At 46.8% G+C, this 22,507-nt stretch overlaps 1 protein-coding gene across 1 annotated transcript in view; it reads right to left on the minus strand.

Annotated features, from left to right (window-relative positions):
- Nucleotides 1–22,507, minus strand: part of THBS3 (thrombospondin 3) — a 180,156-nt gene that overhangs the window by 59,952 nt on the left and 97,697 nt on the right. The window contains exons 10-15 of the mRNA XM_086947390.1: nt 21,439–21,516; nt 19,482–19,634; nt 8,893–9,003; nt 8,707–8,814; nt 7,575–7,734; nt 1,196–1,314 (exon numbers count right to left, since the gene is read on the minus strand). Coding sequence (XP_086803516.1) covers nt 1,196–1,314; nt 7,575–7,734; nt 8,707–8,814; nt 8,893–9,003; nt 19,482–19,634; nt 21,439–21,516 — 729 coding nt within the window. The remainder of the gene's footprint in view (nt 1–1,195; nt 1,315–7,574; nt 7,735–8,706; nt 8,815–8,892; nt 9,004–19,481; nt 19,635–21,438; nt 21,517–22,507) is intronic.

The raw sequence follows: 22,507 nt of genomic DNA on the forward strand, positions 1-22,507 counted from the left end.
GTATTGAGTGTGAGAAACAGGGGCAGCTCTTCCATGTGGGCGGAGGAGCATCGCCCCACTGCTTTTTCGAAGTGCGAGAAGCAGAAATATAAAATGGTATTATACATACAATTTTATGTTTCTGCTTGGGGGTGGGAGGTCCTGCTCCAGGGCAGGGGAGGAGTGGCTTGCCCACTGTTGTGGGCGCTGATTGTTTGGTCGGCCCCAGGGCCGACCAAACCAGTCATACGCCCTCTCCTTTTTCACCATGTAGGCTGCATGCAGCCTACATGGAGAAAATGGCCTCCTCAGCCAATCACAACGCTGCCATTGCAGTGTTGTGATGACTTAGGGGAGGGGAGGGATGCTGCCTGCTTGAGCTGCTTCCTGTTTGGAGGAGAGGACGCGGGTCGTTACGAGACCGGACCGGGCCCCGAAGGTAAGTTAAAAATGTTTAATTTATTTAAAATTAAACCCCCCCTTGCTCTACTCCCTCCCCATGCCCCTTCGAAGTCATGCCGGCCGCGACTGGTGAGAAAGAGGGGGAGGCACACACTGGGGCAGTATCCAGTGTCTGTACACTGTTGATTTGAGTCCTGTAGGGTGAGAGCAGACATGCATTGGTGAAATAGAAGCACATAGTGGCCTCTTGACCTTTGGCAAGGGATGAGACTTTTTATTTGGAAGATTATATACCAGTGGAACCCATTGGTTCGTACAGCAAGGGGTTAAGGGGGGTGGGGGGAGCATATAGACACCTTGTCTCAGCGGCACCAAGTGGCCAGTAATGATTCTGGATGAGTTTTGGAACTGAGAGGGAGACAGACCTCAGGCAGAAGTGGCATTTCATAGTCCCTCAAGCTAGTGCTTAATTTGTGCCGGTGTGTACGGATGCTTGGCACCGGCACATAGTATTTATGAGAGTCCTCCACAAGATGGGGCTGTGAGTCTATTTTATTTGCAGAGCACATCAATGGAGCCTTTAACTATTTAACATATCTATTTTTTTTAATTATAAAACTAGCACTTCAGGGCCATTCCTATATTTAGAGGTGACCAGAAAGAATTCAGTATGTTACACTTGTTTGTAATTGAATGTTAGTAGGCAACGCTGGCACTGGCATTAGGCAGCTTCGGATTCCTATGAAATACTCTGGGTCATGGCACTTAAGGTTTTTCATATTAAGTGCTGTCTCAATCCATTCTGCTCTCTCACCTGTGTCGGGTTGCTGGCTTCGGGACAGCTGTCGCAGGCGTCACCCACTCCGTCAACATCACGATCAGTCTGCAGAGGGTTTGGCACCTTCGGGCAGTTGTCCAATACATTGGGGATACCTACGTGAAAAGATAATTGGGTCAATATACTGCTGTGCTGTGTGCAGGCAACACACATCTTGAGGTTCGGGGATGCAAAACTTTCATCCGAACTAAGTTGTAAAATAATCTCCAATTAGCAATCAGAGGGACCTCGAACTGTTCTCACAGAGCATAACTCGCTTCTGTAGCCACGGTAACTTCCAAAAACTGAAAGAATCAAAGTAGAACCTCTGCCCTCTTTTGTCCTTTCCTCTACCCTTTCGATCCTTTCTTTCCTCTCTGCCCCGCTCCTCTATCCCCTATTTCAACTTTTCTGATTGCTCCACAACACATCTTCATTGCACTATATTGTTCTCTTTTCCGATCACACGGATATTAATATCGGGTCACATATGGAAATTTAAACTAGAATGACTATTGTAAAGGTAAAGCGCTGGTTTACGATTAACATATATCTCTGTAAAGTGCTCCTGAGTTTATTTGCACCTTAAAAAATCCGGCATAACTCCAAATAAATCAACATATAACGAGGCACTGCGAGCTTCTTGCCATTATTTTGGTGCAAGTAAAACCTGCCAGACACCGTCACTAGTAACAAAACATAGCGTGTACTTGTCAAGTGCGAGTTGACCCAGAAGGGTCTCTTGGCGCTGAATAACAGATGTTTATTTTTACCCAAATCAATGGTACTCATTTTATCGACCTCAGAAGGATGAAAAGCTGAGTGGACCCGCAGGGATTTGGACCGGTGACCTTAAGGTCAAACACAGGCCCTTACAATGGTCGCATTTTAAATGGGTGTAATGTAACAAAGCCTGCAAAGCTGTTCTCAAAGCAAGAGCACCCGGGAAAAATGTGTGGCACATCCCAATATTTTAACTAACATGTTCAACCAAATGCTGGGGGTGAATTTCCTACTGTGCATATTTTGAAAAGAAGCAGCGAAATGTTGCTTCTGTTTTTTCAGAGCATGTCCCAGTAACCAGGATGATTATTTCTCTACAGAAGTGAAGTAGCTTACATTGTAAGAACACGCGAGGAAACGCCCACCTCCCCTCTGTCTCAGTTCCATTTGAGCCACCTGTTATGGTGGTGCATTCAGCTACAATTTCCCTTGATATAATCCCTGGTAAAAGCTGTGAGACACAAGCAAACAGCAAAGAGATCCATCCTGCAATGCATTTCAACCAGCAACCAAGAGGGGTCAGTGTCTGATGGCCAATGAGCCAAAAGGCGTCTGCAATGTGTAGGCTTAAATGCAGCCAGGAAGTTTATTTTACCCCGAAAACATCTGCAAGTAATTCCTCTCCCTAATCCACAATTACTTTACAGCTCAAGAAGAATTTGTAGATCTGCATGCTCTGAACACTCCTGCCACCTAGTGTCTAGATGCAGAACCTTATCTGGAACTGTGAGAAATAGTTGCACATCAGCAGAGAAGGGCCTGCCATATGAGGTTGGAAGCAAGCCCATACTTCTCACTGGTTTGTCATCAGCCTCACATCTTTGGGCAGCCCTTATGAACATTGAACAACTCATTTGTTGCACCACCTTAGCCTCCTGGACTTGGTTAGGTGGGTGACATGTCAGTACATGAAAAACACGAAGCTGCAAAACCATTATTGCATGTGCAGTAATGTCATACTTTCACAGGCTGGCCACGGAGTAGAAAGTGAGACCCTTCAAAGAAGATGACCAATAGTAAGAGCATCCTCTCTGAACATACTTATCAGCATTTCTTTAGCGAACAGGAGCTGTAGGAATCAGCAGCATTGAAAAAGATAGTTTAGAACATCAGTGGATAGCAGAACGCATTTACACATTTTAGTTAGCGGAATGTTTCTGAAGTGTCTTCTAAAAAAGTTGCTGCATCTCTTGCAGCTTTATTTGATTTCATTAATAAAGGATTTGGCTTAGTAGCAGAAAAATGGAACGTGTGCTACTATCTATTGAATCAGGCTTTTCCCAGATTCTGCTTTTTCCCAGGCAACAATCAATCACCTAGTATTTCTGTTATCTTCAGATTCATATTTAGCTTACTTTGTAAGAGCATAATTTTCTAAATCATTCAGAAAATGCCAGACTTTTAAACTTCAGTATGGTCATTATTTCATGTGTGGGGCTCTCCTCACGAGTGGCTCGGTAATTTAGGCGACATTGTTGGACCCGAGTCAGAATTTATCGGGTACAATAACATCCAATTAAGAGTTTTGGTGGAATAACATGCAGATTTTCGTGCTTTGACCAGTCGATATTCATTACGAGACTAATAACTGCGATGTTTGAGGTTAGGAATCGTTTCTTACCTGTAATCCTAGTTCTCTCTCAGGGGATCTCCATTGGTAATCATGAGCACCGAATAGACCTGCCTACACCTCATGACCCCAGAGCAGTTCTTTCAAAGTTACATCCATTTCACTTTACTTCAGAAAGACCAGGAGACATATGCAACAAAAATGTAAACTTTTGCAGCCTGAAAACAGGCTATATTGCCAATCTTAATGAATTACTTTAAAATCTAGAAGGAAAAAAAGGTCAAACCTTTCAAAGTCACTTAAGTAAAATGAAAAGTGACCTTTTAAAAATGTCCTTCACAAACGCTTTTTAAAGTAAGGGATAGTGGAATATATAGCAATTTAGCTGTATAGGCTGCAGCAATGAAAAAATGTAAGGGCCTCTTGACCTCTAGTGTCTCCTCTCAGTTCTTTTTAGCAGCTCCTGGTGACACGATCCTGGAGCAGAGCTCTGTATTTTTTAAGGTTTTTCATCAAAGTTTTTCATCTGTAGATTTTTCAAAGCTGATTTACTTGACGTACTTCAGGGCGTAGTCGCGTAGAGTATTTTTAAATAGTTTCCGGACAGGAAATATATTGATTTTTTTTTTTTGCAAAACGCCAACTCTTTTTGCTAACTGCCCAGAATGTGGCAGAAAAATGGCAAAAACAGACTCACACAGGGTCTGTAGCCTTTGTTTGCCAGACTATCAAGACCCCAAGACGTCCCCATTGCAAGACCCTCTCCAGGGCACTTTTAGGGACAGGGAAAAGACTCACCTCCATGGCCAAGTGGAGCACCGCAGAAGCCAAGATTCCCTGGCGGATGAAAGTTCTGAGGGGAGAGGAGAGACTTTTCCCTCTACTGGTGGCACTGAATCATGCTCCGAGGACTCCCGCAGAGGGAGAACCAAAAGGAGACGAAAGAAAATAAGGTGCCACCTTCCAAATAAGGGCGAGTCTCTTATTTAAAGGGGTCGGCAGCAGCAGTGGCTCATGCAGGTAAGAGAAGTGGGCCAGGTGTGGGGGAGATTACAACAGACGAGGGAAAATGTATTATTTATTTTTTCCTTGTCGTCTGTCGTAACACCCCAAGCCACCCGGGCCCACCACTGTTATCTTTAAGAGCCGCAGCTGGTCGGCAGGCTTCACTAACCATCTCTCCAGTCTTTGACTATGAACCATAGACCTGCTCTGTGGGTCATTTTTGGAAGAATCTGTGGCAGGAACACGCAAACGACCTCTTCAATGACTCTGGCGCTTTTTACCCAATAAAACGTAGTCATGTTCCTTTGTAACTGAAAGTGTACTCCGGGGTTGAGAATACAAGGCTCTAGTTGTAGGTACACCACATCTGTGAGCTACTGTAGTGCCTAGCAATCATCTACAAAGAGCAGTTCCTCTGCCGAGTCATCCCAGAAACCATCCCGGACTGCGAGAGCTTAGCCTTCAGCCTCGAACTCTCCCCTGACAACTGCTTCTCAGGTACTCTAATTTACCGTCCCCCCGGTCCCCCCAAGCAATTCCACAACCAACTTGCATTGATTGTGGCCGAACGAGCCAGCACCTTCTCTAACTTCACCCTGCTAGGTGATTTTAACTTTCACTTTGACTCTGTAGCAGACCATACGGCAACCACACTTACAGATGACCTAGCAGCGCTGCAATTACACCAATCTGTCAGCTCTCCAGCCCACGTTAAGGGTCACTTGCTGGACCCAGTATTTAGCAACTGCGTAAACCTGGAAACTGGTCTACCTATCCCCCTCCCATGGACTGACCACCTATTGGTCCCCCTTTCATGGACCACACCTAGGCCCTTAGCCGTTAGACCCACAGTAAGGACCCCTGCCTCGCAAACCAGACATACGAAGAATGGATCACCCAATCACTCGATCACTCCCTACCCAAAAGAAAAACCACAATTAAACGTCCCCACAAGTCCGCTCTCTGGTATTCAGAAGCCCTTAGGGCAAAGAAACGCCAGTGTAGGCAAGCCGAAAGGAAATGGCGTCTGGACTCCTCACCAGGAAATAAAACCCAATACCGAAAGCTAATCAAAGAGTACAAAGAAGAAATCATAGCCAGCCAAGCAGCACACTTCTCTAATAAAATTATTTCAGCCAAATCAAAACCTAGAGAAATTTTCCAAATTGTGAAAAATCTTACTAAATTACCACCTAGCCTGCTTGAGACCAAATCCACAGAACACTGCAACAAGATGGCAGACTTCTTCCTCCAAAAAATCAATAAAATCTACGAATCCTTCCCCCCCCTGCCCACCGCCCCCCCAACTCAGACCAATTTTACCCTGACATCCCCTTTATCTCAGCCTCCTCCACACTGGACCACTTTCCCCCCCTCAATCTTGCGACCCTAGAATCCGTGGCTCGGAAAGTCAAATCAGGTTCCCCTGACGACCCAGCCCCTCCAGACATCGACATGTCAGCTTCCCAAGTCACTCTGCCCATCATAATGGACCTCCTAAACTCTTCCATTACCGCCGGCATGGTCCCGCCGGAATGGAAACGAGCCGTGCTAAAGGAACCTAGCCTGGACCCCTCAGACTTCAGCAACTATCGGCCAATCTCTCTACTGCCCTGGCTGAGCAAAATCCTAGAGAAACACATCAACGGCCAACTGATCGCCTACCTAGAAAACCATCATTTGTTGGACCCCACCCAAACAGGCTTCAGACCAAAGCATGGAACCGAAACCGCGCTCCTCATGGTCACCGAGGAATCCAGAACCATCCTGGACCAAGGAGGATCAGTGGCAGTGATCCTCCTCGACCTAAGCGCGGCCTTCGACACGGTCAGCCATGACATCCTGCTGGACCGTATGTCTAATACCGGCATAAAAGACAAAGCATGGCTATGGTTCAAGTCCTTCTTGAAGGACAGATCCTTTCGGGTATCCGACGGCGAGTCAATATCTACTAGCAGATCATTAAGATGCGGAGTACCACAAGGCTCTTCATTAAGCCCGGCGCTCTTTAACATTTATATGAGGCCACTGGCTGAGGTTGTCCGTCAGTTTGGAGTCAAGATCATTTCCTACGCTGACGACACTCAGCTGGTGGTCTCATTGGCGCAAGAAGCTAACATGCCAAAGAGAGGAGGGCTCAGAAAATGTCTAGAGGAGGTAAAGAGCTGGATGTCCTCCTCATCACTCAAAATGAACCGGGACAAGACAGAGATAATGCTTCTGGGCCCTGCCGACCCTGGATCTTTTAATACTCTATGGCCACCCTGCCTGGGCACCCCCCGGCCCCCAAGGACAACATCAAGAGCCTTGGGGTATGGCTGGACAGATCCCTTTCTTTTGGCACCCAAGCCACCAAACTCTCAGCTACCTGTTTTGGCCTCCTTAGGATGCTAAGGAAGGTCCTCCATCTTTTACCCATGGAAGCCAAACAGGCAGCCATCCAGGGCCTGATTCAGTCCCGCCTGGACCTCAACAACGCCCTCTACCTTGCTGCCCCAGAATATACACTGCGGAGACTTCAAACTCTACAAAACTGTGCAGCCCGCACACTACTTCAGCTCCCTCGTCAACAATCCGTCAGAGCTGGTCTGATCAAATTACATTGGTTACCAGTTCGCCAAAGAATCCACTTCAAAGCCTTCTGGAACACAGGCCCCCTCATCACCCGCAACCTAGTCTCCCATTACCAACCTACCAGAAATCTTCGATCAAACCAGGCCTTCATGGCCACAACACCCAGAATAAAGAAGGTCAGATCTGGCGGTAGGACCTTCACCTACAATGCCTCCAAGACGTCTGAGAGCCAACCCCAACCTCTCCTCATTCCGGAAACAGCTCAAAACATTCCTCTTCAACTCCCCACAGTAATGCCTCGCCAGTCCACCCGGTTCCATCTCTCCCCTCTGTTGGTTCCTAGCGCTTGGACGCCCCCGGGCAGCAATCGCGCTCTATAAATCCACATACAAATACAAATACAAATACAATTCCTAAGCAAGCCATGTTGTACAAGAAGCTTACCATCTCCATCAATGTCATTGTCGCAAGCGTCTCCCTCTCCGTTGCTGTCCGTGTCCTTCTGGTCATTGTTGGGGACATTTGGGCAGTTATCACAGGCATCACCGTAGGAGTCCGTGTCTGAGTTCTGCTGGTCCTTATTTGGGACGAGCCTGCAGTTGTCCTGTGGAGGTGGTGATACACAGGGTCTTTATCAGGACAGGACAAAACGGGACAAAATACATTAACAATGGCTACCTGAATGCCATGCCTTAACCCTTCAAAATGATTGAATGAATATAAAATGTATAAAGCGCTAACAGCCCAAGGGCGTCAAGGCGCTAAAATCACCCGCAAATTCCATTTGAGGTAGAAACGCTTCTTTGCTCTAAAAATAAGGATTCAAAATTTTGCAGCAATTACTCCATATCTCCAATGTCTTAATTTCACATTGTGCAATAAAAAAAGTAGAATGTAAATGGCTAACACTGCTTAAAATAAGGTAAAATAAATGCAAATAAGGTGTGCAAATTGAGATTATGCAGGTTACAACTTATTCCCAGCCAGACAACTAGGAATGATGCATTAATTTAGCACACCCAATTAATACCGCATCAAGCTGCATCAGCATCTACAGTGTGAACAGATAGCACAAGGGATTGAAGCACAGTTGCAATGAAGCCCAAAATGAGTCGAATATCTATATTATTGGATGGACTCAGAAATTAGAGTATTTTCGAAAATTCATGATTCTGACTGATTTTGCCAAACAAGGGCTCCTGCAAATTTCAATTGGTATTGTTCAGATGAATCCTTAATAATTCTGATTGTGATTCAGAGAAGTTCTAAATTTCTAATTTCTAGCTTTATAAATTGAAATCACTTAATGTGTCCTGCATTAATTTGAAACACAGATCCATTTCGCAAAGACATATCCTCCAAGAGACACGCAGTGATCAGTGATGTCTTATGCATCAGACTGTATCCATACCTTGATCCCAACATATTGTACCTACTCACACTGGATGCCATCACAAAGTTTAGCACAACTGCCTGTGGCTGAGTTAATCCAACTCAGCACATCATTGGACTAGATTTCTCAGGCTCTAAATGACCCCTAAGTAGTGAGATCATCATGATAGTCAGGCGCAAGCACCTCAACGTTCTTTATGCCATCGCCATCTGCATCTTCGTCACACTGGTCCCCTATCCCATCATTGTCAGCGTCTTCCTGTCCAGAGTTTGGAGTGAAGCGGCAGTTATCCTGAAATGAGAGACAAAAACAGGTTCATAATAACTTCTGGCACTCAATTAAAGTTGCGCACACAGTGCTGTTACATACCTTTTTGCAGTGCTTGTTGTTATCGATGCAGGGCATTGGCTCATCTGGGTATCCATCAATGTCGGTGTCATGTCCACACCCGTATCCATTGCCAGCCCAGCCTACATTGCACTATACAATAAAGAAAAAAGACAAAAAAATTGATAAGTCTACCTCGTAGCCTTAGATCCAGAGATCCTCAAAGCCTTAGGAACATGCACAGTTTGAAGATACTCATAACTGTAATTTCCAATTGACATTGCAAGTATCACATCATAACAGCCACAAGGAACAAGTTAGTTAGCTTTGGTAAAGCTCTTTCTGGTTGATACTCTGTCTAACCGCATTTTCCTCACAATGTGAATATCCCCAGGCGGGCACAAGGCGGGATCTGGAAATTTCAATGCAGTGCTCTTGCACACCAGCTGGTGGCAACGCGCGGCTCCGGATCAACACCATTCCGCTCTGGAAGTGATAAACGGAGCCACCTACAAGAGGCACCCATACTCACACTTGTCGGTTTCTTTCTTGAAATCTTGTGCGTTCTCAGACGTGGAGTCGTCAGTGCACTGCACGAACCAGAGTGCAGATTCCTAGATTGGGATTATTTTGAGATGGAAGAGACTATTCCACGGACCGGGCAGGTGGGAGGGTGGTGAGTAATCTGCTGTTCGATACAGTATCCCCAAAGAGCATTACCAAAGGTAAGTAACATGTTCTTCTGATGGATACTTCTAACCGCAGATTCCTTACCTTGTGAGCAGATATCAAAGCAGTATCTCCTAAAGAGGTGAGTTTGCGGAATGGCTCAGACGAAAAAGTTCTACAGAACCCAGAGGGCAAAATGCCCATCTCTACAGACCTGACTGTAGAGGCAGTAGTGCTATGTGAATACCTGCACTGATGCCCACGTACATGCCTGACTGATATCTAAAAACATGGACTCTGCATGCCAACTCACTAGTAGCAGTTTTGGCTCTGATGAAGTGAGCCCATAGGCCTTCTGGAGAACTCTTCATTGCCAATGAATTGCAGATCAGAAGACTGATGGCTTGACTGATATGAAAAGGCATCATCACCTTCAATTGGAATGCCGCCTGAGTCCTTCAAACTAGTTTGTCCAGGAAATTGATGGTTTAAGGAGGCTCAACCAAGAGGGCCTGAAGTTCTTTCATCCAGCGCGCAGATGGGATTACCGCCAGGAAAACAGTTCTTAAGGTGAGTTGATGCAACAAACAACTGTGCATTGGTTTAAAAGGGGTACATATCAAAACAAGCATTTACAGTGCAATGGTCTCGGCATTCTTAAAGTTAGAGCTATTGGCATTGCTCATGACATTATTTTTATTTATGTTTTTCAAAAAAAAACCATAAATAAATGGCATTGTCATTTACAATGCCAATAGCAGGGCAGGAGAGCAAGCACAAGCAACGAGAGGGGAGGATGGGGGGGGGACAGCAATCATGAGCAATAAGGGGGCAGCAGAGCAAGCACAACGAACGAGGGGGCAGGACAGCAAGCACAAGCAACGAGGGGGCAGGACAGCAAGCACAAGCAACAAGGGGGCTGGACAGCAAGCACGAGCAACGAGGGGGGGCAGGAGAGCAAGCACAAGCAACGAGGGGGCAGGACAGCAAGCACAAGCAACGAGGGGGCAGGACAGCAAGCACAAGCAACGAGCGGGCTGGACAGCAAGCACGAGCAACGAGGGGGGCAGGAGAGCAAGCACAAGCAACGAGGTGGGGCAGGGGAGCAAGCACAAGCAACGAGGGGGCTGGACAGCAAGCACAAGCAACGAGGTGGGGCAGGGGAGCAAGCACAAGCAACGAGGGGGCAGGACAGCAAGCACAAGCAACGAGGGGGCAGGAGAGCAAGCACAAGCAACGAGGGGGCAGGACAGCAAGCACGAGGGGCAGGACAGCAAGCACAAGCAACGAGGGGGCAGGAGAGCAAGCACAAGCAACGAGGGGGCAGGGGAGCAAGCACAAGCAACGAGGGGGCAGGGGAGCAAGCACGAGCAACGAGGGGGCAGGACAGCAAGCACAAGCAACGAGGGGGGGCAGGACAGCAAGCACAAGCAACGAGGGGGGCAGGAGAGCAAGCACGAACAACAAGGGGGCAGGAGAGCAAGCACAAGCCACGAGGGGGGGCAGGAGAGCAAGCACATGGGGGCAGGACAGCAAGCCCAAGCAACAAGGGGGAGGGGCAAGACAGCAAGCACGAGAAACGAGGGGGGGCAGGACAGCAAGCACAAGCAATGAGGGGGGGCAAGACACCAAGCACAAGCAACCGGGGGGGGGGGGGCAGGACAGCAAGCACAGGCAACGAGGGGAGGGCAGGAGAGCAGGCACGAGCAACTAGGGGGCAGGACAGCAAGCACAAGCAACGAGGGGGGGCAGGACAGCAAGCACGAGCAACGAGGGGGGCAGGACAGCAAGCACAAGCAACGAGGGGGGCAGGAGAGCAAGCACAAGCAACGAGGGGAGGCAGGAGAGCAAGCACGAGCAACGAGGGGGCAGGACAGCAACCACAACGAGGGGGGCAGGAGAGCAAGCACAAGCAACGAGGGGGCAGGACAGCAAGCACAAGCAATGAGGGGGGGCAGGGGAGCAAGCACAAGCAACGAGGGGGCAGGACAGCAAGCACAAGCAACGAGGAGGGGGCAGGACAGCAAGCACAAGCAATGAGGGGGGGCAGGACAGAAAGCACAAGCAACGAGGGGGGCGGGACAGCAAGCACAAGCAACGAGGGGGGCAGGAGAGCAAGCACGAGCAACGAGGGGGGCAGGACAGCAAGCACAAGCAACAAGGGGGGGCAGGTCAGCAAGCAAGAGCAACGAGGGGGGCAGGACAGCAAGCACAAGCAATGAAGGGCGACAGGACAGCAAGCACAAGCAACAAGGGGGGGCAGGACAGCAAGCACAAGCAACGAGGGGGGGACAGCAAGCACGAGCAACGAGGGGGGGCAGGACAGCAAGCACGAGCAACGAGAGGGGGCAGGACAGCAAGCACAAGCAACAAGGGGGGGGGGCAGGATAGCAAGCACGAGCAACGAGGGGGGGGGCAGGACAGCAAGCACTCACCGGAGGACTCGGCAGCGTCTCGACTTCTTGCGGCAGCGGTCGCGCAGAAATGACGTCCGAAAAGCGCCGACATTTTCACATTCGGGGCGTGGTTTTTGCTGTTGAGTGACGGATGACGTCACGGCGAGAAAACTGCAAAAAACACGCCCCAGAATCCGAAAAAGACGGGGCTTGAACAGAGTGATGCCCCTCTCCTCCAATGGCTGGCCTCCATTTAGGAATCCAGCCAATGGAGAAGAGGGGCGGGTTCAAGGCCCCATACTAAAAAACATTAAATCTCTAAATGATCACTAAATACAAGCCCCACTGTGGCATTACAAAGGGTGTTGGTGGAAACACATGTTGCAAACCTTATATAACACGCACCACAACTTGAGATCTGAACAATGACAGTTAATCCAGCAGACTTAAACAGGCTGAAATAGCCCAGAGGTAACCTTTAAATGTGCCCAGAGCAAGGTCTTGCTGGGCCAAAAACAAAGTGAACGACAACACATCTGAAAGTTTCACCTTAAAAGGGATCTAACTGCTGGATACCACACCATGTAACAAACACGTCCCAGCACCCTTCATATGCAGATTTTGGGGAAGGGCACCTGGTTGCTAGAATAACATCAATGACCTTGGAAGGGAGATCAATGGAGATATTGATTGTGCTGGCTCTGGCGCAAGACCCTGCCCTGCAACAGGAGGTACTCCCACAGTGGAAGCCTGATTGGAGGCAGATGCTCAGGTCCAGAAGTTCTGGGTATCACGCTCTCCTGGCCCAATCTGGTGCCACTAGGATGACTTGGGTTGGCTGTTCATCCTGCCAGTATGGGGTACCACCACAGGGAAATCCCCTGTTGATTCAGCCAACTCCAGAGGCGCAGAGCCTCCTGGCTTAGGGCCCTGGACCTTCCCTACCCAGCACTGCTTGTTGCAATACAACATAGTGGTGGTGTTGTCCCCAACCCAATAGCAAGCGTTCATCACCACCGGGTGGGGTACATTGAGGAGAGTGCCATTTGGCCAGTTGTGGCCAAGCAGCTACCACAGCAGATCATATGCAGCCTCCTCTGACACCTGGATGCAATCCAATAAGTTCCCTTGGTGCTGGGCCCACTGAGACTTCATGTCCCACTTCAACGCTCTCAGGTGCCATCTGGCATGACTTGTGAGCAGGATGCAGGAAGCTGATAGTCTTAGAAGCCTTAAAGCCACCTTTAAGAGATTCAGGATGAAGAATGAAACATCGAGATCATAGCCTGAATGTCTGCGACTTGCTGGTCCAGAAGAAAAACTCTAAAGTGCACTGTATCCAGGTTGGCCCTGATGAAAGGGCGTGTAAGTGAAGAAATGTGTAATTTCAGCAGGTTGATCGAGAACCCCAATGATGTCAAAATGTTCGCTGTCATCTGGAGATGGTCCACGACTGACTGTTTAGAGTCAGCCACTGAAGTAGGGCAATGAAGGTACACCCGATATCCAAAGAGGGGCAGTGACCACCATCTTCACTTTTGAGAACACCCAAGGGGCACTGGTGAGGCCAAAAGGGAGCACAGCAAACGGAAAGTGCTTGTGACACACCTTGAACCGCAAGTGGCGTCTGTGGGCCAGTAAGATGGACGGGAAACTATACACCAAAGTAAACATCTTGTATTTGTCTTTGCGGAGGAAGGCATTGAAAGGTCAATGGGCTAGAACAGGAAGGAGGCATGCATCCTTTTCGGCACAAGGAAGTAATAACAACCAGTCCCTGATTCCAATGCTGCAACCCTCTCTGTGGCTCCTTTGGCCAAAAGAGTATGTGCTTCCTGCAGTGAGGCACACAGATGGTTCTGAGACCGGCATTCCACCATAGGTGGCAGGTGTTGTTGATAGAGAAGGAATAGCAACGCGTAACCCAGTTGGAAGATCTGCAGGACTCATGTGTTGGATGTGAAGTTTTCCCATCCTTTCAGAAAGTGACTGATCCTGCTCCCAGAGGGATTTTGTGGTTGTTGCTTAAGGGCCAGAAGACTGGGAGGAAACTGTCCCTGATAACCGGGCCATTATCTGCTGGAACAACAGCTTGGCCTCTAAAGGGGTGAGAAATCGGTTGTGCAGGCAGTGGGACTGCCACTGTCTATGTGGCCGACCAATATCATATCCCCTAAAAGGGTAAAATTGCTGTGGCGATTTCTGGACTGGAGCTGAAAGACCCAGAGAATGTGTTGTACCTCGGCTTTCTTTAAATCATTCTAGGGCTGTATCAAAGCACCAAGCTAGTTCCCATAGCCCTGCCTGGACTGTCTATGGTGTCCAGGCCACAGCAGATCGCATATATGGACATAATCTATCTTGAATAGTTTGGGCAAGGAAGCCCATAAGTTTTCTGGGACTGCAGGTAAGGTGTCACCCACCACGTTGCATAATGCATAGGCATAACACCCAAGGAGGAAGCCTTTGATCAGTAACCTCAAGGCAAGATTGGTTGTAGAGAATGCACACTTGCCAAAGGCATCCACCTGTAGGGTTCACTCTATCAGTGGATACCTGCACCACCAAATTTTCAAGTGTTGAATGATGGGCAGAAAATCTGGGTCGTCTGGGGCAGGTCTATGAAGACAGGCAACTTGTCGGTTGACTGCGGAGGCCAGAGCATGACTTAGCTGAGGTGGCCAGTAGTGTGTTAATGAGGGGTAAAGGAGGTTCAGGTGAGGCCTAGTCAGGCTGTAGGACGTCTTTAAGTATGTTTGTTTTAAAATTCCTTAGTGGGGATGTGGAGATCTACGACTGTACGACCTCTGCGAGTATGTTCGTCATAACTTTCATAAGTGGGAGGTGTACCTCAAGGACCTCAGAAGACCTCCTGATGGCCGTTGAAAAAGAGGTTGTTTCTTCTGTTGCTGGTCCAGGGTGGGAAACCAGCCCAGTGTCGGGGAAGGGTGTCCAGCCCACAGCCTCCTGTGAGTCCATGTACCAGCTGTCTTTGTCCTGAGGTGGGGCAAATTCGTCCCCATGCTCACCATTGTCATGCCTATAAGGCTGGCTATGATCAGAGTCTAAGCCAAAAAGCTGATACAGTGTAGTGTGCGAAGATAACGCAGTAGTTGAATCGAGTGCTGTGGGTTCAAAGTAGTTTGCAGAATATCACGGTCCGACCCTTGCCGTTGTTAGAGATCGAACCGAAGCTGGGTCAGAGTCTGACAACACAATAAATTGTGGGTCCTCTTCTGGCGCTGGTGGCTTTGGTGCCTGCATCAATGTTTGGAGTGGTGGAAAGAGGCTGAGTCCCACTTAGACTTCTATTGTGTCTTCCCTGACTTACTGGGAGACTTCAACCTTGAGGAAGATCTGCCTCAGGACTGGCTTCAGGAGCACGAACATGAGTTGATCTGCACTCTCGATTTCGACTTGGAGCGAAACCTGTGCGGAGCCTCTCAGTGCTTTGCCATGTAGAGCTTCACCTCGCAATCTTGGATGGATTTTGGGTTCATCAGGGTGCAGTCGCTGCAAGCCTTAAATTCATGCAACAAGCCTAAACATTTAGCCTTATGGGGCTCAGGAAAATCTCTTCACAAGTGAAGAAAAAGAGGAGCTCAGCTCGGTATCCTTGTCAAAATGTGTGGAAAAAAGGAAATGACGTTCGTGCACAAGGTAGTACTTATATGCGGATTTGTTGTCACTTCCGAAGTGGAACAGTATTTACACTGAGTCACATGGCACTACCTGCCGGCACGCAGGTGCACTGCTTCGAAATTTTTCAGATTCAGTCTGGTGCCTGCCCTGAGGATATTTACATGGTAAGGCATCTGCAGTCAGAAGGAGCCATTAGAAGTCATATTTCTACATGCACTGCGTCTTTCCTGCCCCTTCTGCTCCTGCTATTCAACAGGCCACTAGAGTGGAAGTATTAGAAAAGACACAAATTAAAATCAATTCAAGTGAATTCTATCTGTTTTCAGGAAATGTGCTGCCTTTATCTGGGTCCTCAAAGATCTACTTTTTACAGCTTGTTAAAAATAATGAAAGACAGAATATTCCAAAAGAGCCCAGCCCTCTCCATCTGCACATCACTTTGCACAATCTTAAACCACAAACTTGAAGTACCCCTACTTTCTCATCCTGGTAAAGTCTACACAACTGCTTCAGGACTTTTTAATTCATTTAATGACTATCCACACACTTTGTTGGGAACATATTTAGTCACTGATAAAAAATGTCCTTCATGTATCCCAATCTTAAATCACGGTCACCGGAATATCATGATCAGAATATCGTTTGACCTAAATATTATGTCCTGAATATTGTTTCGAACAGTATCACTCCACCAAGGCTAGTAATACAAACTCTACACCCGGGGATTAACTGATATCCTGACTACAACATTTGTAGAAGAAAATATTTCTGTCAACATTATTCGAACACACAACCAACTTTCCATATCTACTGTTTATTATTATGCTCTTTTAATAATGAGCCCTACATCTGGTTTCTTAGCTTGCCACTTAGTCGATAGAATCTCTATCAGTGTCATTACAATGCAATCTTACTTCACAGCCCCTGCAAGCCTCACATATTTTTCTTTTAATCCATAATATTGATAGCCATGGGATATCAGTAGTAAACAACGTTAGCTAAATGGGATAATGTCCAGTGACCACGAACTCCTCAGCGATTCCATCAAAAACCCGATGGTCAGTCTAGCCAACTTATACCAAAGGACAGCAACAAAATCCAGTTAATACCTTCATGAGGAACCCCGGGAAGAAAAACAGTGAGACGCCAAAAAGCATGGACCAAATGATGTGCCAGTTAGTTAGGTAGTTACCTTCTCAAGAAACTTTTCCTCTACAATTACGTGCAGGTGTTAAAAGTTATGCGATCATAAAACTGGAAGACGGCATAAAAGCGCTCACCAACCTAACACTGGGAGATGAGAAACCCTTCTCCCAAATTGGGAGAGGAGCCCTCTCCTCCCAGCTGATGCCCCTAGTACAGCTAGGTCTAAACCAGACCTGATAAGTCTTTTTCTCATTTCTTTTGGGAATATCTCCTAACAGTGTAGCCTACAGCGGTCAAGGACTTCTGGAGACCACTGTCATAGAACCCAGACAGAAATCCTCCTAAGGGCAACCCAAACCTGCAATCTCAATGTAGAATGTCTGAGAAGAAAGACGCCTTACTAGAAAGCCCACTGAGATTATCCCGGTTCCAATACTCATTCCAACGTTATCTTCTGTAGCCCTATGAACAGCAGGAACGTAATGAGAGTAAAACTGCTACACACGTCTCTGGAGTCAAACGCGAACAGTTGGTGGCTGGCTGAAAATGTTCTCAGACTGAATCCAACCCACCTGAGCTTCTTATCACCTCAGCTATTTGGAAGCTAATTTTCTCGGCAATCTTCTGAATGGGCCATTATTAAAAATGTTGTACATAATCTGGGATCCTGCTTGACTCTGATCTCCCTCTAAGGACTTCACATGGATAGCGGTATCAAAGTGAGCTTTTTCAAAAGCAGAGACTAAGACATGTTCTGCCCTTCCTCTCATCCTCACACCAGGTACTACAAAGGAACATATTATTTCTGTCTTGTGGTAGATATAAACCTGGTTTACCTTGCCTACAACAGCTCTGAAACATATGAGTCAGATCCTGATAAGACTTAGCAAACAACCCCTGGTTACCACTCCCTAAACTGGCTGGCAGTGCACAGATGCATTGCATTCAACTCCCAATATGTGATTCAAAAAGTGTTCTTTGAGGCAGGGCTTGAGTTTTTAATAATTGCATCCTCTAACAACACTCCAGGCTACCAAATGTGATGAGCCTTAAATGGTCTTCTTACTGTTCCATATTACCACCATGATGGATCAACCCGTTTGTACGCAGTGTTCCTTTAGGACTTTTTTCCCAGCAATCGACAAACCCTCTCACCAGTCCTTGTGGACTCTCAACCTCACCAGTAAAAACCAATTGGGTGAGAGTGTGCTTTAGAAAATAATAATTAACTTGACTTCTTACTTATAGTTTACGCCATTTGTTGAGTTTCTCCAAAAAATTTAAACGTACATTTAGGACCACAGATTTCCGACTAAACATTTAGAACAGAATGCTCATAACAAATAATTTTCAACCATATGTACGTAGATTTGGAGGGAGGCCTATTTTGATGGGATGGTCCTTCTGGGTAGAAGAAATGGTTACTTGCTTGCTTTCCTGGTTGTGCATTGTAGTGATCTTCAGTGAAGCCATAAATGCTCGAACAATTTTATACTGCATGTGAGATCCGAAAAATGCTTAACTATATGCTTAAAATTTCAGTTTAGAAGGGGTTGTCCCAAAAAGTTCTGAAGAATATGGAAGCTGTGGCTTAAACACTATGGGCTTACGCTTGCTGAATCCCAGTGAGGTCTTGACACGGGGTGGGAAGAGGGATGGCGGGGTGGATCAGAGGGGGACCGAAGGGATATGCAACTGCCGTCTTACTGTTTACCACTGTATAAAAAACGTGATGCTGAGGTATTGACATTGAAACGTCTTCAAATTCTTGCTGAGAATTGTTTCTGTACTGCAACGATGAAAAATGCCAATAAATATATATATTTTTTAAAATTACAATTTAGGTGGCTAGTGATAGGCTGTGAAACATAGTAAATAACACTAACTGTGCTGTTTGTTTTTGCACCCAATTTGTAAGTAGTATATGAGTTAAGTGTTCTGTGGTCCTTGGACGCAGTGAGGAGTTGTTGTTGTGTTTCTGACTATAAATAATGATTCTGTGACACTGACCCTTGTTTGTATTCCTGTGCTTTTACTCATAAGGATAGCATTTCAACAGCAGTCATCACTTACCGAACAGATCACACAACATGCCAACCCTCCTGGTTCAGGCGAGAGACTGCTGATTTCAAGGCTAGTCTCCCACTTCCCAATTCCTGCAAGCAGAAACCCGATTTGGAGTTTTGTAAAACTGGACAAAATTTAAATTTCGATTCCTGACATCCAATCTCCCTCTCCAAGAAGTACCTCTGACATCAAAGGTTAATGCTTTGTCCTTAATTCTTGAAGGGGAGATTAGAGCATGTGACAGGCTTCAATTTAATTTTTTGTCAGTTTTACACAGTACAAACAAAAACATTGTTTAACCGCTTCCGTGCATCAGACAGCCCCTGGCCGTCTGATGTTATGGTGGGCGTGTGCGGAGGACGGCCGGGAGCCGTCTGAACCGCTCATGCATGGAATTCTCCAGCACAGTGGAGGAATTCCAGCCGCAGCGAAGCGGTTAAACCCGGTTTTTGTGTGCGCAATATTATTAAACTGGCAAAAATTAAATGCTGGTTGTCGGTCACCATACCAATAGACCTGATTCAGGCCGATTGTCTCTGCTTTAATGGGTCAGTGGGGAAAATACATTCTCCAGACCTTTTTTTAAAAAAAAATGATAAATTTCCCAACTGCCTGCTCTAAAATGTTGCCATGTCCGGGCACGTCACCGTTCATCTCGAGCACGCAGTGCGCGTTCACGTCACACGTTTCGGCAACAGTCATATAACTTACCACACAGCTCACATCGCCATTCCTCTCGAACACGCAGTGCGCGTTCTCGTCACAGGGGTTGAAGTCAGGGCTGCTGCAGGACTTCTTGGGCAGGCAGCCCACTGTCTGGTTGCCAACAAACCCGATTTTACATGGGCCGCATTTGAAGGAGCCCTGCCAGAGAAGAAGGTGTGCGTCAGGTTTGTTTTTGCACATGTGACATAAGGATGCTTTGACTCACATACGCCTGTTTACTAAGGAGGTATCTGTGCTTAAGAATATACAATCAGGTGAAAAAAGAAAAGTCCGTGAGACACAGGAAGTGGCAATGGGTAAATGCAGCATCATTTGGTAGCTCCTTGGCATTGTGAGGCATGGAGTACGCTAGGGTGATTATGCAGAGGTAGAGGGCTTAGGTCAGAACAAGGTTATTGAAGAACAGTAGTTAGTGAGATGACTGAGGCCGAATTATGCGCAAAGAACCTTAGATGCTTGAGCAGTGAGGTAAAAGAACAAGAAGGGATAACAGGAAAGATTGCCTGCGGGTGGCATCAGAGCCTACGACAGTGGAACATAGGAGCTCACCTGAAAGCAGTAGCATAGTTATCTAAGTGTAATAGCATATGCCCCGAGGCAGAGGTTAGGTCTGCAAGGGTGACAGTACCATCCTCACAGGACAGTCACTCTCTAATGGCAGCAGTACATTATTGGCTTTTGAGGGTAGATGTACTGGGCCCTTACAGCAGTGGTTCTGGTACCTCGAGAAGTAGTATAGGTAAATAAAGATTATCGCACAACACCCGAGGGCAGCAGAACAGTGCTCTGAGGACAGTAGCAAAGAAGAGAAGTATAGGTTTCAAAGTTTAGTAGTACAGACTCCTCCTGACATTGTTATTTTCTACTGAGAGTAGCAGTACACCTCACAAAGGCTAGTAGTACAGGTCCCTACAGCCAGCTATGTAGGGCCCTGAGGCAAAGGCACCAAGGATAGTAGAACAGGTCTGGAATGGAAGTAACAGAACCCTCTTAGGGCAGTATTATCGGTAAGTAAGAGATTAGTATAGGCCCTTGCAGTAAGTAGTGTATGCCTCTGAGTAAGTAGAATATGCCTCTAAAGGTAGTAGTGCAGGACCTTTAGGAAAGTGTCTGCTGCTGGGTTAGTAATACAGGTCTCCTTTATCCACTAGTACAAGCTCAAGTGCAGTGCCACAATCCGGGCATGGAGTGCATGTACCTTACTGAACTAGTACATGCCCAAATGATGTGGTACAGGTGCTTATTGCATTAGCAGAGGCTCAAGTGCAGTGTCAGGAGTTGGGCAAGAAGTGTAGGTACCTCGCGACACTAGCGCAGGCCAAAGTGAAGCAGTACAGGTGCCTTATTGTGTTAGTAGAGACCCAGTGTAGGGTCCGGAGATGGGCACGATGCAAGTGTCCCATGATAACCTAGTGCAGGCCTAAGTGTTGTGTCAGGGGCTGGAGAAGCACTGCATGCTGTACTGTTGATGCAGAACATACACATCACTGTGTTGTGACAGACCACACTCAACTACATGGATGTCAACTAGTTGATACCAGTTCTAGAGGCTGCAGTGGTGCCCCTGGGTATCCTTGGCTCTGTCCTTACTACTTCTGGACTCAAAGGTCAGCAAAGCAATGGTAGTAACAGAAAGTATTGAGTTCCCTGTGGCGGCAGAGTTTACTTTATTTAGATTCCACTATGTACTATTCCCCAGACCCTCGTAGAAAACAAGACTCCACTGTGGGACCAATGGCGTGTAAGGAGTTAACCATCCAGGGTCATTGACAGTCGAGAGCATGTAATGTCACTTGTGTTACCACCATGATTTTGGCAGCTCAGTAACCATGTTCATGAGTGTATTGTTACTGCAGACCACAGAGTTTTTTGATGCAGCCGGTACAACTGTGCTAGCGGAAAGTGCATTAACCACGGTGCTGCATATGCAGATCACACTCACCACTGTATTGGTGCAGATGGAGTTGGCATCACATCCTCCGTTGTTCCCATCATTGCACTCATCAATGTCGGTGCACCCCTGCATAAAACAAAGACCGCATAGTTCAACAACACCTCACTCCATGTATCATGGTAAATTAACTACTCTAGTTCACATCAGCCCTTCTCCAGATTACCACACTTGGCCAGAATCAGGTGTACCCCAAAGACACCATACCTCCCAAATCCCCTCCTCCATGTCTTCCCATGTAACAGACTTGCCTCACTCCAGAGCATGCTGCCCACTGCAAACCTGCCTTCTCTGGATGTAGCAATAGCTCTTGAAGTTGCACCTATCTCGGATAACCCCAGCACTCAAAGAACCTTTCCAGAACTCCCTTTATCCCAGGATTCCTGAAATGTCCTTATTCCAAACAACCTTAGGGTTACCTGTTTTCTCCAGCTAAGAAATATGAAGGGCTCCTTGACCTACCCCACTCACACGCAACACTGTGATTCTCCACGGCCAGATACATCTTGCATACCCTGACTGTCATCTCCCTCATAAACCATAAGCACCATATGAATTTCAACTCAAACACCTGTAGCACTTCTTAAATTCCCTTCACTGGTGGTAACTCCCATGTATACTTAATTAGTTTTTTTAGTTTTCCTTAATGAAAATGTTTTACTTACATATCTTACGGAAGGTACAGTTTGGTTGCATACATGTCTACGGGCCATGCAAACCAAGCATATTTTCAGAACCTCACACTATCTGCTATTTTAATTTAGAGTAACCCATTTCTGAAGCTTTAATCCATATGAGTGATGAATAGCTAAGTCTTCCACAATTAATGATAGCAGAGAAAACTCACTCTGTATCATCACCAGCTAAGGTTGGGCCCATCCATTGATTTTAGAAGACTGGATCAACGCCCATCGATACACAAGAGGCAAGTTCTATTTGAGCAAATTGAAATGGAAAAACAAACCTACTCTACATTTAAAAATCAAATGTAAATAAGATGTGAACACGCTTGCATTTTAGATAACATTTTAATTGAGGGAACCTACACTAACGTTGGTAA

This window comes from Lissotriton vulgaris, chromosome 12 (assembly GCF_964263255.1).
Source record: "Lissotriton vulgaris chromosome 12, aLisVul1.2, whole genome shotgun sequence".
In the NCBI taxonomy this organism is placed as follows: Eukaryota; Metazoa; Chordata; class Amphibia; order Caudata; family Salamandridae; genus Lissotriton; species Lissotriton vulgaris.